General features: G+C 36.3%; 1 protein-coding gene across 8 annotated transcripts in view; it reads right to left on the bottom strand.

Moving 5' to 3' along the window:
* Positions 1 to 19877, bottom strand: part of LOC122574022 — a 379076-nt gene that overhangs the window by 226834 nt on the left and 132365 nt on the right. For 5 of the 8 annotated variants that reach the window (XR_006318863.1, XM_043741084.1, XM_043741083.1 and 2 more), the window contains one exon: positions 9609 to 9653. Coding sequence is in view for 7 of the 8 variants with exons in the window: in XM_043741084.1 (XP_043597019.1) it covers positions 9609 to 9653 (45 nt within the window). In the remaining variant the exon portion in view is untranslated. Of the gene's footprint in view, positions 1 to 8843; positions 9083 to 9608; positions 9654 to 16038; positions 16158 to 19877 lie in introns of those variants that run through there. The other 3 variants (XM_043741086.1, XM_043741081.1, XM_043741085.1) reach the window with 2 other exon arrangements.

Here is a 19877-nt window from a genome sequence, read left to right as displayed (position 1 = left end):
ACTGTGTTTGCCAGACAAGGATTCTAGGAACGCTCGTGGATGTTTGTGAGGCTGGCACAAGTGGTCTCTGAGAGTGTGTTCGTGACGCGTTTGCGTGTTGAGTTTGTGTGCAATGGGTATTTTCAAGAGTAAAGGGTAGAGAGAGGGTTTAGATACGAACCGTTTACAGATCACAGTGTGTGAACTCCGCTTTTTTGAAATTTTTGAAATCGTATTGTCAATTTTTTGTTCTTTCTGCTCATATTTGTCCGTGTTAGATGCAAAGCTTTTGGTTTAACCCTGCTACGATCCTCGAATTTTTATATTTCAATCTTGCGCTCATTGTAGAAAACAAACCGAATTAGTATCTAATGTCAGAAGAATTAGTATCTAACAGAAGAAGTTTAGTATAAGACTGAAACAAGAAATGAAGCATAGCAGTAAGACTTCTTTCATATTTTGTCCAAATTGCGAAGGTATCTGTTAACGCTGGAAGGATATAATTAGATAAAAAATGACCGGAATAAGGTAGCAGAGTTAATTAACATTAGAACTACTAGAGTGGACGAAATTTGTAATTGCGACTGATTCGTAATTTTTCATAGAAATTTTGTGAATTATGTTATGTATCGACTGGATTGATATGAAGAAAGATGGTATTATAATAAAAGCTACTTATACCTAAATAATACTTAAAAAATACACAGTGGCTACAGAAAGTACAATATATGCACATCATTGCATTTGTATACAATTTATATATACGAATTAATCAGATCTAAATATGTTATGTTTCATTTATGACATACGTTACATGTCATTTGGAGGTACTGTTACATAAATACAAAAATTCTAGGTAGCAATAATTATAAAGCGTCTAAGTAGTTAAAAATGTAAAAACTGATGCTATATTGTAGACCAGAATATGTTGTTTTGATGATGGTTACGAGGATATTTTATACGTATACCATGTAAACGCGATATAAAAAGAAGATCGACTTTTTATTTATAATTGCACGTAATTATACTATAAATCTTTAACAATGACTACGTGGAATATTTTTCTTTTAGAATAGACGTCACATCATACTTACGTAATTAACATCGTTATTAATCTTTTACTTATTCGTCGTTCTAATAATAGAAAAGAGGAGAAACATTGGAAAATCACTAGTTATCAAATGTAATGTACGTAGACATTTGACTATCGTTCTAACTTTAAAGAAAAATTTTTCCTCCTCGTAATTGATATTAGAAATATCTCGACGTATACAAATTTTGGACGTTTAAAGTTCAAAATTTCCCCAAATTAGCTAATCGTAATCGAAGTGTCCATATACAAATTCGAAGCGATTCAAAATGTTGCATATCCCGTTATTATGTAGAAGCCACGAGGAGTAGATACGAATTTCGTTCATCGTCATGCTCGATCTCGGATCGAAATTAACGCACGACCGAGAACCGTATCCCCGGAGCCATCCTTGATGGAGCCACGATCCGAAAGTCGTTAACATTTTCTTTGACCTAACCCTACTAATTGCATGGCGGCAAAGAGACGCGATGCCTCGAGATGGTCTCACGAAATTGTTGCTAACACTGTAAGAGATCCTGGCCGGAGGGTGCAGCCGACGCCTCGGGGCGGGCAATTAAACGTGATTATCCTTCATTAAGGACGAATTCGAAGGACGGGGCACAGGGAACCTGGTTGCGTAATTGTGGGAATGATTCGTCGCTGCCTTCTCCTTCTCTTCTTTCGTGTCTCCCTTTTCTTTCAGTTCTCTTCTCGTGATGGTAGTTCACGATTCACGATCTTCGCGTGCACCCACGCTGAAAATCGGCTTGGATAACCTCCGAGCATTCGTGAATACAGGGAAGATGATTGCTCCCAGTTAGTGAAAAAAAAGCGTGGTCCGGAAGGAGCGTTCCTTCCTTCGAAATCGACGAAATTCGCTCGAAATTGAAAGCGTAGAAGCTTCGAAGGCTTCGTAGCAAGTTTGCCTATTGTTCAAACAATATATTTGCAAAATGTTTATCCGAATAATATATTATCTTGTTTGGCTATACGTTATTGTGAAATAATTATGCGGTAATTTATTTGAACATAACATGATTTTTCTCTTGATCGCTTCATTATTTGGCTATAAAATACAATAACATTTTATTTTATTCTATATTTTGCATTTGAATAAATTTTTCTTTAAACAATTTCTCAAATGCTTTGTAATCCTTTTAGATCAATATTTTGAACTGCGCCAGGAATACAGATTTCCTAAAAACGTTTCGTACACACAAATACATATTATTCCATATTTAAACAATTTTCGGAGAGAAATAAGAATGTAAAACTAGTCTTTGTTAAATGTAACGTTATACCATCTCCATTTACTCCTGTGGAGAAATTGTTCTCATTTGTTAATAAATTAGTTGAACTAATTCGTTATTTAAAAAATTGTTATTTTTTATTTCGTTCCAAATAAAATATGGCCGTAATTTATTCGTAATTAGTGGCCATCGGTAGTCAAATTTTTGATCGAATGAAAATCAAAATGTGGAAATTTCTGTGACTGGCATTTCGATGTGGTTGGATTTTTGTATTTGTTGCAAAATTATAACCGGGTCCATAATTGTTTAGTGACGTTACGAGAAGAAACTTCATTGGAACGTTAATGGCTTCGAGTGTTTAGCTTGGAAAGTTATTTAACACGCTTGCATTATTGAAATACTGCATTCTTTAGCAATTATTCGAAAGGAAAAATTTTCAACCAATATTTGATCAAAATCTACTTTAACGTAGATATAATTAATGAAAGAATTTTTAACCTTAATTCCATTACGAAAATTTCGCTCTATCCAGCGCTATCACTTGATATTTCAAATTGCGATATCGCGAGTCTCCAAAGAAATCTGATTTTAAATCCACCAGAATTTAATAAAGTTAATCAGGAAATCGTTCTCTAACTTTCGTTACGAAAATTTCCCACTCTTCAACGATATCATTTGATATTTCGGATATCGGTATCAAAATCCTCCAAAGAAATCTGTTCTAAAACCTATCAAAATCTAGTTTAACCTTTACAATTAATCAACGAATCGGACTTTAAATCGGATTCTGAATGCAGCTCGCAATAAAACAACCTAAAATTCTGATGAAGCGACTTTTATCCTTCATCCAAACCCGTCCAAGACATCGAGACGTCGAATAACACTTGGTCCAATTTTTCAAAGACCCTTTTCCTCGTTCGCCGGTGAATAAACGCTACCAATATTCGTCTGATTCCTGGCGGGCAGCGCCTTGCACTTTTATCTGCCGTTATCCGGTGTATCATTATCACGACAGGTTGTTTGTCTTGCGAGGCGAAGGGGAAGTGTTCCTACCAAATGTATGCCGCGAGTCAACACTTGGTGCGCGTGGTTGTTTGACTGTTTGACTTTCCCAGAGCAGAGAGGAGCGGTTCTGAACCGTATATATCTACCTGCGAGGCTCAGGTTCTAAGTTTCCTCAAATGTTGTCTCAGCCGGGTTAGATACCACACGTCGTGCAGTTTCAACCCTAGATAACAGCGTTCTTCTTCGAGATTAAATTTCTTGTCCATCAACCAGCACCGCTGATGGAGCCATTTAAAAAATTCCTTTCGCGTTTCGACGACCCATCATCAAATGATTATCTTCTTTCCTTACTATTTTGCTTTTGTTTTCTCTTATCTGTATAAGTATGGAGAAACGTATACGCTGGAGATAGATTTTAATTTGCTCTAACGGTGGCTCGTTAAACTATGGTTGCTTTGGAATTCGTAATATCAATGAAGAATTGAATTATGAATATCATTTTGGACACCGATGGTTGGTAAATACAGGAATTTGAGGAATTCTGAATTCTTTTTATATCAACAGACTCCAATTTTTTACATTTATCTATTATTTATAAATGTAAAATACATTTTACAGTTATGCCAATGTCTAACACCTTTTTACAAAAATGTGTATGGTAAGAAGACACTTGTACTAACAAGAAAGCGTCGAACTGTGTTCACAAGTATCTCATTACCATTTTTTTGATAGTTTCAACATTTGTACTCATTAATTCCTTCGAGTCACATTTTTCTTCTATCGATAAATGCGAAACCTCATAAACTTTTATCACCTTTTAACTTTCTACGATATCGAAACTCCTTTTAAAAATTGTTTAACATCAAGAACGCATTGAGAAAGAAAATAGAGGCATGTAGAAATGTATACAAACTACAAATTTGAAAGAAAACTCATGAGAATTTCCCAGAATGAACAAAGAAACTTTTACACAAAAAAATGCCTACCAATAACGAAACAACATAGTCTAAAAATGCACCGCCGTAATGCTAAAATCCAAAAGAACTCGATTTTGAAAACTCAACCGTACTTTACCTTTGTTACAATTACATATAATTACATAATTTATATTCACAGCGTAAAAGCATTCGGAGAATTCTGCGCGTGATTACCACGTGTACATTTCCATTCTTCAGTGTCTGTGTTGTATCACGAATGTCGTCAAATTCCAGCGAAAAAGAAATCGGTTGTGGCGATTTCGACGCGTCGAGGGACACGCGAATTTCATCGCGCGGATGTCGTGACAAACATAAGTACGTGTTCTGGCACACGTATTGCGACGCGGCGTGGCATCGTGATGTATTCGACGATGACGTTTTCGTCGCCTCACCTTCGGCCTAATCGCGTGATGGTGCACGACAGGCACGTTTCTGCGTTTATCGGCGGCAACGCAGCAATATGCCTCATAAAAATTCGCATAACGTTAACGACCGCCTACGTCTATCGGGCACGTGTTGGAAAATGGGACGCCAACTCAGTGAAAAATATTTCATTTTCAAATAAGAACCATTACTTTTGCTCGCTATTAGAAGCCAGATGATGAAGTGGTGACAACTTTTTTGTATTCCTGGAATAAGTGGACCAATCACCTTTATAAATGTAAATTGCAAAGTAGACAAAAATGATGCTAGATATACTATTTTCTAATTACTATAGAATTTATAATTATTTTTTAGCCTCGTATGACTTTACAGCCATAAGTCTGCTCTGAAGTGTAAATTTATATAATTAGATTGTATAAAATTTTTTAATTAGATATCATAACAATCTTCACTGCTTTCTTAATTAAAACAAAATTCTTCGATCAAGAATTTTATCGGATTTATTCCACTTATCTCAAACTTTGTGAACCTTTAATTGATGTGGATCATACCAGTTAAAAATTTCTACAATATTCCTCTAATTCCACTAACCTTGGCACAAAAATCAAAATTTCTGTGTAATGTTATCGAGACAAACAAAAAGTGATTGTAAATAAAACAATATCAGTAATTTTGCTGATTTAGCCAAATACTAAATCTCCTTATTTAATAATTTCTTTGCAAACCCCTAAAATTCAAAAAGCTTCTACTGCCCAACTAACAAAGAATTCGCGTAAATAAAAAATTTTCTCGATTCGACAGTGTATCTACAGAAATCCAAGAATAAAGAAAAAAGTGACACTATAACGAACGAAAAAATCTAAGCAGAGTATTTATAAATATATTGCATTCCACGAAGAATTATTAATGGAACGCGGGCGGCTATTTATATAAATTTTTGTACGAATATAATTTTGAAAAATGAAACTTGGGCAATAATTTGTTTTAACTACGAAATATCATAAGAAATACTACGCTTTGTGAAATACTACAAGTATATCTATATATATACAGATGTATGAAATATTCAAAGTATATATATATAATATAAGAACGAAATATAAGGACGAATCGTAAAAATTCAAGGTTGATGAAAGAAGCATGAAACGAAACAGACTTTCATAACGAAGGAAACACAGAGACCGGCTGGTCTCCAGGTTTCCGCAGTGGTCTCGGAATATACCCGGGGAAACAAGGTTGCGTTTAATAAGGTGCAGCCGTCTGACCTTATTTTAACAGATACGCCGCTATTTGATCAGGTCCACCGCGTTGGCACTCGGCGTATATTTGTTTTACGTGCCGTTCGTGTGCCTGTCGCGAGACGACTTAACGAATCGTGGAAAGAGCTGACGCCGCCGCGTGTGCACTTAAACACGTTTTCCAGCGGAGGCACTCCGCGCGACCGGGGACACGTTCCTCCGTTTTTTCTCTTTCCTTTTCTTCCTCTTAGTCATCTTTTTTCCTCCTTTGCCTCACATTTACTTAGAAGCAGATGCATTAGAAAACTCGTGTGACGAGCCTTGACGCGCAGCGCCACGATCAGAGAGGGCAGTCAACGCTGTCGAGTCGTCTGTTTTACCGGGAAGCGGAAAAAATTCTTAGAACGCGAGGATACTTGCAGTTTAATTGGCCTCCGCGTGGAAGAGGAGTGAAACATATTTGTTTTTTATGCGCTCCAACAGATTTCGAATTCTTTAATGTCATTTTTTTCTAGGCTTCCTCGAGTTCTTGAGTTCTTGGGAAATGAGAAGTCGAAGGCGACAGACTGGAGATAAAAATGTGAAAGCTAGAAAAAGGGTACATCCAACTCTGTATATTTTTCAAGTCTTCTTTTAATGTCAAATTTCTTCAAAAGCGGAAGCTTTTAACGACGTAGTAAAGTAATAAAAAATTCAAAGGAACATCCTCAAAAAAGAATTATTCAAACATAAACATACTTTTAATTTTCTATAGTCAGTTAAATTTAATAGTTACGTTACGTTTAAGTTATGAAATCGATTATATCATATTGGACCATATTTTGAGCTTTTATTGTGTTAGATTTATAATAAAGAATAATTTATGATTAAGACATTGATCATTTTCGTACATCAAGTACTTATTATCGTTAATGAATCAATCTTATTAAAATTGTAGAATAAGATGTCTCATCTTCATATCTATGATTCTATGAAAGACAACCTGCTTTTTCGTTAAGAATTTTACAAGAAATTATTCATCTTATGTACCACAAATAAGACATTTACATACGTGTGTCGTAAAAAAGAAAATTGCAGCACTGAAAAAACGTATATCTAACCTCCTTCTATGCATATAGATACCTATAATTTCCACATACTTTCTCCAGGAAAATTTTTTTTCAAACGACCGCTATTTTGTGAAAAAATATTTTTTGACTTTTGCAAGGTTCATGCTATAGCGGCATCTGTACTAATTAAAAATCGGCTTTTTTGTTTCAGATGACCAGAAGGGTTGAAATCATGCACGCCAGGACACCCTTTTTTTTTAACCCTCCCACTTTGCCAGCTCATAACTTTGTGAATTTTGAGTTTTTTCGGTTAATTTTTTATGTCATCTTAAAATATCAATAAACAAATGATAAAAAAATGGATAGTAAAAATATTTTTCGTTTCGTTTGTACAGAGCTTCAAAAATCGCCCGAAATTCATGCCTCTAGACTAGAATAACCCCTTTAACGCATTCCGAACCACCATCGAACATCGTTCAAAAAATTATTTCTAGTAATCTAAACCAGTATAAGCCTATGTGTAACTTTATAATTGAAATATCAGACCAAACCATCGTTTCAGTCTTCTACTAACTTCTTTATTTGAATAAATTTCTTATATTTTCTCAGTATGATGCTATCGAACAATCGGGAACGCAAGCAAATCGTCTCGATTTAGAAAATAATACCTTTGAATTTTAGCATCTTCGAATTTCCGAATGCCCGAACTAACAAATTTTCAAATTTTCAAATATTAAAAATTTCGAATATTATCGAAATTTCGATTTCTAAATTTCTTAATATCTATGGTACCCACAAACCTTGATATTCCACTAACGCTTTGTTTAATTAAACTCATCTAATCGTTCATAGCTGGTATCGAGCAATCGAATCGAGGGGATACACGCGTCGATTCGCGTATACCTCCAAATTTATTTGCCTCGTAATAAGGCACCAGGTATCTAATCTTATCAGACCAAACAAAGAGCGTAGAAGTGACTGTATCGAGGCGACAACTTCTTATTCACGTGACAACCGAGTATCATCTGTATCGATTCCCGATATGTTCCTATGAGATCCATTTTTTCCTGCTCGTACCATCGATATTCCCTATGCCGTTCATCCGGCTCTCGAGATAAGGCGTAAGTCAGGCTACCCGGTTTTCGATAAAGTTTCCTTGGATCGCGATGAAACGGTACTTAACTGAGCCGTAGTCGTTTCGACGTGTAATTGGGTCACTTTATGACGGTTGGCGATCTTTAATCACAGATTTGAAAAGTAACGTTCCACGAAGCAGCAAAACGAGAGATGAAAATATTCCCTGTCCCGTTGTTCTCGCTTATTTTTGCGCATGTCGCGTCGCCAGACCAACCGAGTTCGTCGCCATTACGCCGTCGCTGATAAGCTAATCGACGCTGTAAAAAGCACAGTTCACGGGTGACATCGTCGTTTCGTACACGATACTTGCGCCGGTACGATAACGCGATACAACCCGGAAACCTTCGATACACCTGTTTCGGAGCTCCAAAGATTACCAGGGCTTGCTGAGATATAGAACAGCATATATGGGGTTAGAAAAGGTTGGGCAAGTTTTAGAGTTTAAGTTATCAGCAGAGGTATGTTATCTTTTGTGATGGGAGAAATTCTGTTTTTGGACGATTAAGGAATCGTGAAATGTATTTTTGCAATAAGAAAAGAACCATAAGAAATCGAAACAGTCTTCTGGTACATACATGTATATACGTACGTAGTATGGGGCCTTGCAGACAGAAAGATACGCATAGAACCTAAACATTAAGTGAGAAACTCAAGTAGTATACTTGGTGCTCGCGCATTTCCTATTTATTTTTATTATAACTGGCTGGAATTGTTGAAAATCTTATTTATCTGGGTGGAAAATATGACGAATGTTTTGAATACTTTAATTCATATTCTATTGTACATTGTATATTGTATATTGTATATTTAATTCTACGACTCTTTCCGACATGTGTATCTCAATTGATTCATAGCTGACACACAGAATTCATGTTATCGTTCATATTATTTAACCTACCCATGTCTACGAAACGTTGCTGCCAAATGCCAGATATGCACGACTGCTCCCGAAAAATAGCGCAATAACATGATATTTTATCACTGTGAAAGCCTGAAATATCAAATTACAAAGAATTTCTGGTTCTTGAAATGTCTATAAAATCGTCAGTAGCTATCAATTTATAGCGGCCATTTAAATTTAGTTTGTCTTCAAGCGAAATATGCTCAGAACGAAAACGAATAAATTATGTAATCGTAACGTTTTTCACAGATATAGACACGTGTAACAAGCAGCCACTGTATATAACAATATATTTAAAAAACATATTTCTGTTTTCTTGTAACGAGGTTTGGGAAAAAATTAATTAATGTAATACTCAAATTGTAATTGATATCAATTGAAAAGAATTGAACAAGAACCTAATTGCAATCTTCTATAGTCGCAATTTTTCCTGATTAAATTATTTTATTTTCCATTGTTTATAGGATATTTCATTCGCTTAAGATGTTTAACATTAATTATTAAATTTTAGAAATCATTTAGCATCAATATGAAATGATATAATTGTAAATAGTACAATAAGTAGTAATAAAATAAGACATAATTCTAAAAGTATAATAGAAATAGATCGATTTACCAAGATTGAAATGCTCCTCCAACGGAAAGCGCAAATCTTTCGAATCTGTAACAATATGAAAATTTCATTAGAAAAACATGACCTAATAAATCTCCTTAAAAAGGTTCCTGGCATATTATCGCAATAACATATGAAATTCTAAAAAAAAGTGATGTATAGGTAATATTCGTGCCATTAAAATTAATGCACCAATCAACATTCCTGCACTGGTGTGCAAAGAGAGACGAAATTAATCTTCTTAATCTATCCAATTTCCTGTTCCGATTCACATTATCTCCATCCTTTACCATATTTCCCTCTAATTCATCTTGCAAAATCCACGAAAAACAAGAACACGAATCAGAAGAAATCCCATCTACTTCTAACACCTCTAATCACACTGCATAAAACATAGAATATATTTATGCTATTCTCCACAGAGGAATCGATACATTTGCGTTGCTAAAAGTTTATTTGAATATTTATAGCAAAATCTACTTTAATTTTGAAATATCTTGTTAACATTTTTTTCAATTTTTTTATTTCATTTTATTCATTTTGCTATTCTATTTATATTTCATACTATCTGCTTATTTTATTCTACCCTGCAGGGCTAAAGTTCAAACGAATCTTTCTATGGTGTTTCAAAATAAGATGTCATTATTACCATAACAATGCAATTTTCTTTGATAATTCGCTATTACCAAAATAAAATCTCTGCTACAGATTATTATCGTTAAATTGCGGATACTATTTTTTATAAAAAATTTGAAACTATCAAATAACACAAAAAGATACATAAAATATCCAAAAATTATTCTGTGAAAATTGATGGACGAAACAATTTTCTACAGCTGTTTTACTTTCTTAGCTATATTCTTGAACATACGAATTTGCATAAAAATCTACGGTCTAATTATCGTTATAGAATCAAGCAACTATTCGCGCAACAAAAATCAACGAACACTCTTCAAAGCCCCAAATCCATCCTTCGAAAAACAGCAGAGTATCTCGCCCACTCGTTGGTCGGACAAAACTGCACGAAAAACCACAGAGACACGTTGTCCCTTTCGAATTCCCGCGTAATTTCGCACGGTCTGCGGCGAACAGGAATTTCATCTCGCTGGAGAAGACGATCGCCAAAACAAAACACGATTCTGCCGCGAATAAAACGCATCCAGGGTGGCCCATTATACCCTCCTCAATGACAGCAGATTATCCGTGGTCCTCGAGGGCGCGGCAGATTTTCGTGCAGTGGTCACAAGCCGTAATTTCCTTTTAACCAGCGCACCGCGTTATCAGAGTCTCGCGAGGCGACTTTTGCGCGCCACGATCATTTATCCTAGCGGACAGGTGGCGAAATGAAGGACCACACGGCTCGTTCAATTCCCCCGATACGCATGCACACCTGAAGATTTTCGGTACGTGTACACCCGGATGTACGGTTCTGATCGCACGAACCCGGCCAGCTTCCGTAATTATGACGATTGGCGCGCGATTACGTTTTTGTTACGGGACGTTGATGGGCTGCTTGGCCTGGACGATTGCGTTCGAAAGAGCTTCGTTTCCTTTCTTTCTTTTACCTTGCTGTAGTAATCTCAGCAGAGGAATTACTTGGGTTTGATACGATTTCGGTATGGACTTTTGTGGGGAGGTGTTATGTTGAGCTGTGAAGATCGAGAGTGGAAATTGTTCGAACAATTTGTATGCACGACGAAGATTGCGATTTGAGATGAGTAACAAAATTTCAAGCGCTTTATGCTTTGTACTTTCTTTCTATTATTATTTAAAATCACATCAATTGTCAGTGTTATTAGAGATTACTTTCTTTGCAAATATATATTCTCGTTCTTGCTAGATGCTCTAGTAGATGCTTTAAATATCTACTAGATACTATGCTAAGAAGATGTTTTCACTCGTGATAATCTCGAAATTACGTTAATACGAAAACAGAAAGGTATCTATAGAGTTTTATAAAAATGATTCACAATATTAGAAAGTTTAATTAGCTTCTATAATTACGCGTTTCTTTTAGGAAAGTTCCCTTACATTAGTACCTATGACTCAAAAGACCACCGACGAAGAATTGGTGATTTTTGAAAAAGAACAGCTGTTCGGAAGCTTCTCAAGGCAACGAATACGATCTGCGATCGTTAGATGTTTGGTAAAAAAGTGGATGGACCAACAAAAAATCAATATTCCAGGGCGTACGACGAATTGAGATACAAGGTAGTTGACGGCGATTAGAGCTACCGGTGTGGCCCGATTCTTGTGGTGTGACTAATCTGTAATTGGACAGATTCGCAAACCACCGAGCAGCGAGTCGTCCCACGAGATCTCTACCTTCGAAATTGCAACCTACCTGTCCAGAGACTTCGTTTTAACATACGCTATGTATATTTAATCAGTGTATAGTACGATCGTTGTATAGTTTTATTAATACAAAAAATTCCTTTTTCCAGACAACAGAGTACAGACTCGCTTCATTGATGCGATAAGTAGTAATGCTGATAAATTAGTGTCTTCATGATTTTTCTAATTTTTAATATTGGTAATAATACCTTGATCTTGGGCCTTCTTGCACAGTTGAAGTAACATTAGATGTCACAAGATATAAGTGATCGGTATTAATTATTTTTTTTGCATAATTTATTATGTATTATATTAATTTATCATATACATGTGTATATTATATTATTATATTATATATAAAATATTGTAATGTATTATTTTGACATCTGACTATTGTAACGAGACACGAGTATCATGATTATATTGGTCAAATTTGAAAGATAATTTATTGAAAGTATATGCTTCGCGAGGACCACTAAAATATCTATTTGATTAATTGTTTAATTAATCATCTTATTTATAATCCACGATATAAGAGTAATTAGTGAGAGCATTTTTAGCATATTGTATACTAATTTTCCATTAAGTATACATTTTCAATAAATTGTATTGTAACTTTCTATATACATTTTTTCATTGCTCTCAAATTTTCTTATTATAATTACGATAGTTGCGTCTCGTTACATCGCTACTAATATTTCAAATATTTTCGTATAATACATATAATATATTCATAAAAGAAGTACTTCTTTAAGTGTTGGAATGCTTTTATGACCCTCTCTCTTTCTCTCTCTCTCTCTCTCTCTCTCTCTCATGTTCTCCAAGTTAATTTTATAAATTATGGAACAGCCGACTGTCTTTTTCAATGTAAAATTAAAAAATTGCCCGATTTAAAGTTAACGATTTGTCAGTTATTAATTTTTTAATATTATTGGTTAATAAATTTTCCCGATCTAATAATAGTAGGAATAGAGAGTCCAAAGCAACGAAAAAAGGATGGTAGCACACATACTGTCAAATCTAATCATTCAGTGTTCCACACACACTGTCAACCAACTAACAAATATATTTTAAATCCCCAATAACCTGGCCATCACGGCTTTCCGGCTCCCATATCCTCAAACTCAGCACCACTTGTCAAAAGATTAACGCAGTCTGGTCGATTTCTCTCGTACTGTCAAAGAACGTTTCAGGAACCTCAGGAACGTTTCATTGGTAGTTGGCCAGTCGCGATCATGCGATCACGGTCGTGGCTGTCGTCTTGGAGAAACGCCAGGAAGGACCTTCATCCTGATAAATGACGCTCGCTACCGCCGTCACGGAATAATTACGCGGCTCTGGAAACACGGGAAGCGAGCTGGGAAAGAAAAACAGCAGCGATCATGGCGCGCCCAAGCTTGAAAAATTAAAGGCGAGTGTCGCGTCTCGTCGCGTCGGTACGAGCGGTGTCGAATCGTCGAGCTTAAGGGGATCCCTTGACAAATGAACGGCGGAAAGGAAATTGCAGGAGAAACGCGGGTCCCACTGACAAAACTTCTGCCAGGGACAAACGCACACTCAACTGGCCAACAGAGAAATTACATTCCCGGGAATATGCTAAATTATGAAGCGAGCAATCAGCTACCATGGGGCGCCGCCATGGATGCAATCTCGCTTTTTGGTCTCTGTAGCACCTGGTGAAACACGGATGAAAAATATAGCAGCCTGAAATCATCTATTTTCGCGTTGCCGCGTCGACAAAAAGGATCAAATGGAAACTTCGAATAAAGGTCTAAAGCATACACTGAAAACTATTAGATGTTTAACATTTGCGATTGGTAATTTTGCAGTAATTCAATTGGAAAAGTATGAAATTGCAAATTTCTGTAATTAAGTTAATGGAAAACTATGAAGAGTTTTCTTTAAAATAGCATAGAATGATGGATCAAAGACAAGTTTTCGTATATTGTCATTAAGCTTTGATTTGACGACGCATATAAGATGCATAAAGCATTTGTAGATTCAGTCTTAATCTCAACAAATGTTTTTTGAAGAAGAACATATAGTCGCGAATATTGCAATTGGTTTTGTTCGTAAAAGAATCGACAAGTCGCAAATTTTTACATGGTGTTGGGAAGTTAAGATTTCCAAGATATCATAAAAAAGAAAGAGATCAGAATTTTCAAAATAATTGTTTACGAAATAATTACATATGTGCTGAATACAGTAAAGGATAAACGAGGAAAGCAGTCGTTCAAAAGCTTCCTTCTGTGATTTCAATATAAAAGAATAATTGCTATGAACATCAAATAAAGAACAGGTTCCGCAAATTATAGCCACAAGGATATGAGATGCAACTCGAAACTTTGCCATCATACATATATGAAATATAGATAAATTTTTAAAATTCTGCAAATGTAAAACCACTTAAATTTATTCACGGATTCGTTAATCGTCTCTTCCCACAGAAATCTTTGCTATATTTATAAACGATTATATTGTATTATATATCTTATAAACGCTTTATACATGGTCCAAAGACAAACCAAGATATAGTATTTCAAAAATGAAAACTCCTTAACTTGTACTCAAACCTTTCATAGAATGCGGAAAGATTTAAATAAAAAAAGCAACACCATCGTTTAAGAAGTTACATATTTTTTATAGCTTTAAAAGCTTTTACTTTGATAAATGCGTGATATAATAGGCTACGAAAGACTTTAGTGACAAATTTTAAAGACATTTAATATTAACAAATATCTTGAAAGCAAGAACCGTAAAGCACTGTATAAGCACGAGAGTGCGAATTCTTGAATGAAATTGACCAGAAGATAGGCGCGCTGCTGAACGCGTCAGGAGTCAAGAGACGTTGGAATTTTTTTTAACCTGGCGACGATGAGACGAAAGAGTCGTTGTTGCTGCAGGCATCAAGTGGAAACGAGGGTCCGTAGAGCTATTGTTAATGAGAGCGCGTGGCGTAACTCGAACCGGATGAAGCCACGAAGGGTGGCACCGGTAACTTCGATAATTAATACGAGGCGGCAGACAGTAATCGATTCCTCTCTCCGTATTCTTCCCTCTTTTTCTTTTTTCCCTCTCCCCTTCCCCTTTTCTTTCATTCTTTCATTCTGTTTTCGTACTTTCTTCTTCTCTCTCCTCGTCTCTACTCGCGTGTTCTCGTGCTCGGCGCGGCGATTTCATAGCCAGGAATTACGAGCAATAAAACGCACCTGTTTATTCATGACAGCGCCGATTTATTTGCGATACCAGCCACGGTCCATGATTATTGGGAACGGCCAAAAACTGGCCAAATTGCCCGACCAAACGAGCAGCGAATTGTTCTGCATTCGTTCGTATGTACCGTCCTCCATCGATGCTACGTACCGATCGTAAACGCGTATCGATTTCTTTGATCTCCAATCTGGTGTATCTCTCCTTTGAAGAACCCGTAATAAGCCTGCATCTTTATGCGCGACCTTTTTTTCTCTTATATCGAGAAAATACGTACTTTTGCAGCGGAGATGCTGTCAACCGGCAGTGCATTAATTTTCTCGTTCAAAAGGAAATCGAAAATTAAGCGGAATCGGTCTTAATTAGGTACGGGATTAATCAAGAACGACGTTAATTTGCGGGGTATGAGACGAAGTCGGTGATTTATGTAAATTATGGAGAAATTGTGTGAAAAATTGTTACTACAAATGAACTGGTAAATCTTAAGAATAGAGTTTGAGTAAAATTCGCGAAATAACTCGATACTTTAAAATCTTTCAAATTTTTTAATTGCTTGCTAAAAAGAAAAAAAAATTGAATTATAACTAGAACAGACCTACACAAATTTCTAATAGAAATTTTTATCTCTATATGTTTTATTTACAAAACTCTAGTTCTAACGACTAATAGTATTCTAAAATTTCGATAGCACTAGGCATTCCGTTTTAACACGAATTACTGCTAGCTACACTAACAGTATTTTAACCAGCAAAGTATCCGTTTACAAATAAAACTTTATTCGATTCCAGAGATTCAACTTACAATTCTTCAAAACCTACCAAGAACTATCAAAATACAGAGAACAGCCAGGATTTAATTTTTCTTTTCAACGAAAAATACATCTATGTACCTTCCGATTGCATAATGTCGATGAGTTCACTATACAAAGAACATCGCTGTGAAATCCCCGTTGCATAATTGTCACTTGCACGTTCCACCCATCGTCAGTGAAATAATAACAACGTTTCGTAACTGATACCAAGCACGTGAGACATTAGCTCGTTTAGCAAAACTGCGATATTAGAGAAATGTTAGTGATTAAGTCTCCGTTGCGTGACGTACTGCTAACTTCATTATCACCGTCTCACGAACACGTCCACATCTATGTTATGACCCCATATACAGTCAGTCATAAAAGTATCTAGTTACGATCTATTCTATCTGGAACTATGAAAAAAGTTGCAACAAATGTTTATCGTTCTATTGCACGGTACTAGCTCAAAATAAAACAGATTGCACAGTGAATAATTATGTTTCAATAATCGAGACCATTAGATTAATTCGCTATTTTTTACAGAAATTTTATAGAAATCTTATAGGAATTTTACAAATTTGTATAGATAAAAATGACTACACAATATGACTATATATAAAGTATATAACTACCTGTTATTTTAATTTCTTTCATGCAAATATAACATTTTACTCGTCGATAATTCAATTTAGAACTGAAAACAGAATACTGGCGCGACTGGATACTTTTCTAACCGACTGTATACGTGCTCCTCGCGTTCAATGAAAAATAATGCACGACGTGACGCTATTTTCAAAACGGCCAGTTAATTGCTCGCCATCCGGTATATTAACGCGACGTTCTTTTCTTCCTGTTGCTTGGGTGGTGAGCTAAATAAAGAGCTTCGAATTAGGGAAAGAGACTAATCGTCGTTGGTTAACGTACAGCTTGGCACCAACGATTCGTTTGACTGATGATTCGGGCGGAAAACGGCGGAAATTCGTGACGTTAAGTGGTGGTAAACGCAGTCGCCGGTCAAGGAAATCGTCGTTTTTCAGCGTCTCTATTAGAGAAACATCGTCGATTTCATGGATTAATGGAGTGTACTTAACTATTGAGGTGGATGGTTGCTTCAGGTGGAATTGTATTTAAGCGTCACTCGATCATGATATTATGCCACTTTTCTATGAAAAAACAAAATTTTTTTTCGTTGCACGAAATAATTTAGAAGGTTTATGGATAGTGTGACGTCAAATGGAATCACATTAGATATCGATAATTTAAACAAAACTGAAAGATATTGATAACTTGAGGAAAAAAAGAGATATGGATAATTAAAAGAAATTTAAAGAAAACTATATTTTGTTATGTGCGAGCAAATGTATTTTCTTATAACGTATTGCTGCTCTGCTATATCATTAAGTTATTATGTATTATGTGTTGTGTATATTACGTTATAGACTGCAGATTTTTATCCAAATTCATATTTTTGAGAACATAATGAAAAAAGTAAAACCTCGGTGAAAAGTGTTTTTACTTACTAAGTATTATAGAAAATACTATATTATTTTGTATTCTGTGCAATCGTGCACTCTTAAATTTCCTATAAATGCATAAAAAACCACATTATACGTTATATATTAGGTATTGTTATTATGTACATATAGAATCATTGTAATCGCTAGTAACCACTATAGTGTACTGTACGTAATAAATTCCAAAATGCACGTTCTAACGTCAAGGCAAATCATCCGATGACAGCACTTCCAGCGGCGTCAACAATCAATCGATGGAATATATGAAATTCCAGGAGAACACGGGATAGGCGCGCCTATTCTGGCACTCTGTGATGCATTTGTATGTATTTACGAGCTGGTCGTTTCACGTGTTTGCATGGTCGATGCACAGTGACTGGCAAGTGTGCGTGTGCAACATACTGTGACTTTTTGAATGTGTGAATCGGAGTGTGTCGCGGAGGATACGCGCGAGGGGCCCTGCCAAGCGAGGTAATGACTGAAGCTTCCTGCTGTTCACAAACTGCACGGGAAAGGGAGTTCGTCCCCCGTGCAGGATATCCGACATTTAATCTGATTTCTGGATTACGCCGCCGCCGCCGCCGCCGCCGCCACCGCACCGCGCCGTCGCGTCACGCGGGCAAGGGCTGAAAGAAGCACTCTCTCGCTCTCCCCTTTTCTCCCTCTTTCGTTTCCCTCCTCCTTTCACCGCTAAAAATAATGCCCCGTTTCGTTATCCCTTTATGAGGGACCAGACGGGTTTAATGCATCGCTTTAGGAGATTGCGAGGGGAGGTTGATGTCTATTTGATTGGTTATCGGAAGTTCGAGTTGCGTTTGATACGGTAAATGTGTAAGCCTTAAATCTGCTATGGATTATAGAGTATAGGCGTATTCTGATAGCGTAGAACAGCGATTTTCAATCTTTTTCATCTTATGATATGCAGAAACTGATTACTAAAATTTTGCGGCATATTAAAAAATATATCATATTTGGTTCATTCAGCTGAGACTAGAGTCGAATGCTTGCTGTTTGCAGGAATTTCTTTTGTCTTTTATACGAATGAAAAGTTTCATTCCTTTCATTCTGTCAGAGCTTCCGAAACTTATCATTTATTTATTATTATCATTTATTTTTCTGGTGTATTCTTATTGTTCCATATTACGCTCGTTCTATTTATAAAAAAAGCAACGAATTCTCTTCGATCCATAGAACAATATATTAGAACTGTCTCTATCCAAAATTGGTTTATCAGAATTAATGTCATCATAGTATCCGGTTTACCGAATATGTTTCTGAACTTCTATTATTCGACTCCCGATCACGCGATATATCGCTTATACGAATTAATGTTTAGCTTTTAGTATTCACCAATTATTTATTACTATTTCCGCTTGTACCCAAATGAATGAATGAAACTAATGATTGGAACGAATGAGCAAAACCTAACTGTATGAAAGCTAGCTGCTATTATACGAACGAATAAACAGCGGGGCAACTCCTATTATTCGAGTGATCCGATACGTCTTGTCTCCCGACCCGTGTCGTCCCGTGTTTAAACCCATTTTGTAAAATTATACTGTCTTTGTGCAGGTGCTTCTTATTTTATAAATTTCCTCTTATTCCCGTCACTATATATGGATCATGTTTCCAAATACCCAATCAAAATTTATGACAAAATCATCTCCCAAGGTACATAGAAACAAAGTATATAGTCGATCACTAAAAATTCTTCAGATGCCACAGATTTATCGTAGATCGAATCGAAGCATCGACCATCGTTTAAGCAAACCGGTGTAAATTTATCGTTCACGGAGATTCCTCGATTACCCAGGACCCCGTAGTCTTCCGGTTTCACGACAATGTTGCCTTCTTGTTTCGACCGTGGGAGATCGTGCGATCTTCCCGATGTTTTCTTCGCATACCCATAGCTGTGGTTAATTGGTAGCCAGCAAAAGAAACGCGAAGGCAAACGCTTTAATCGCCGTTATATCAGCGCAAAATAAGGCTATCCTCCCGGGCATGCAGAAAAACGTGGAAGGTGCATCGACTCTTATATCGCATAAGAGGCGTCTAACGTTGCAGTAAAACGACACGGGTCGCGTTTAATTCACGCGACCGCGTGTCTGGCAAAGACTTTTGTTCCCGTACCCTGAATCGCGTTTCCAGCACATGACAGCAAGGTGTGAAAGTTAAAAACGAGCTTCCATCGACGACTCTTGTTCCACGCTCAGAGGATGTCGCTGGGAAATGGAGCGTTCTTTGGCTAACTCATAACATACATACTAACAGAAGCTTAGTTGGAAAGAGGAAATTCTTTTATTTGACTGTTCAGCCCTTGTATCGATACTCGGGCACCTGGATGCCCACCTGAATACATCTTGTGAAAACGTTTCGCTTCCCAGCGATAATTTTTTAAAAAACCGCCCGGATCGTCGTGAC

Source organism: Bombus pyrosoma, linkage group LG13 (genome assembly GCF_014825855.1).
Source record: "Bombus pyrosoma isolate SC7728 linkage group LG13, ASM1482585v1, whole genome shotgun sequence".
Classification (NCBI taxonomy): Eukaryota; Metazoa; Arthropoda; class Insecta; order Hymenoptera; family Apidae; genus Bombus; species Bombus pyrosoma.
Note: the sequence above shows the minus strand (reverse complement) of the source record. Positions and strands in the feature narration are given on the sequence as shown.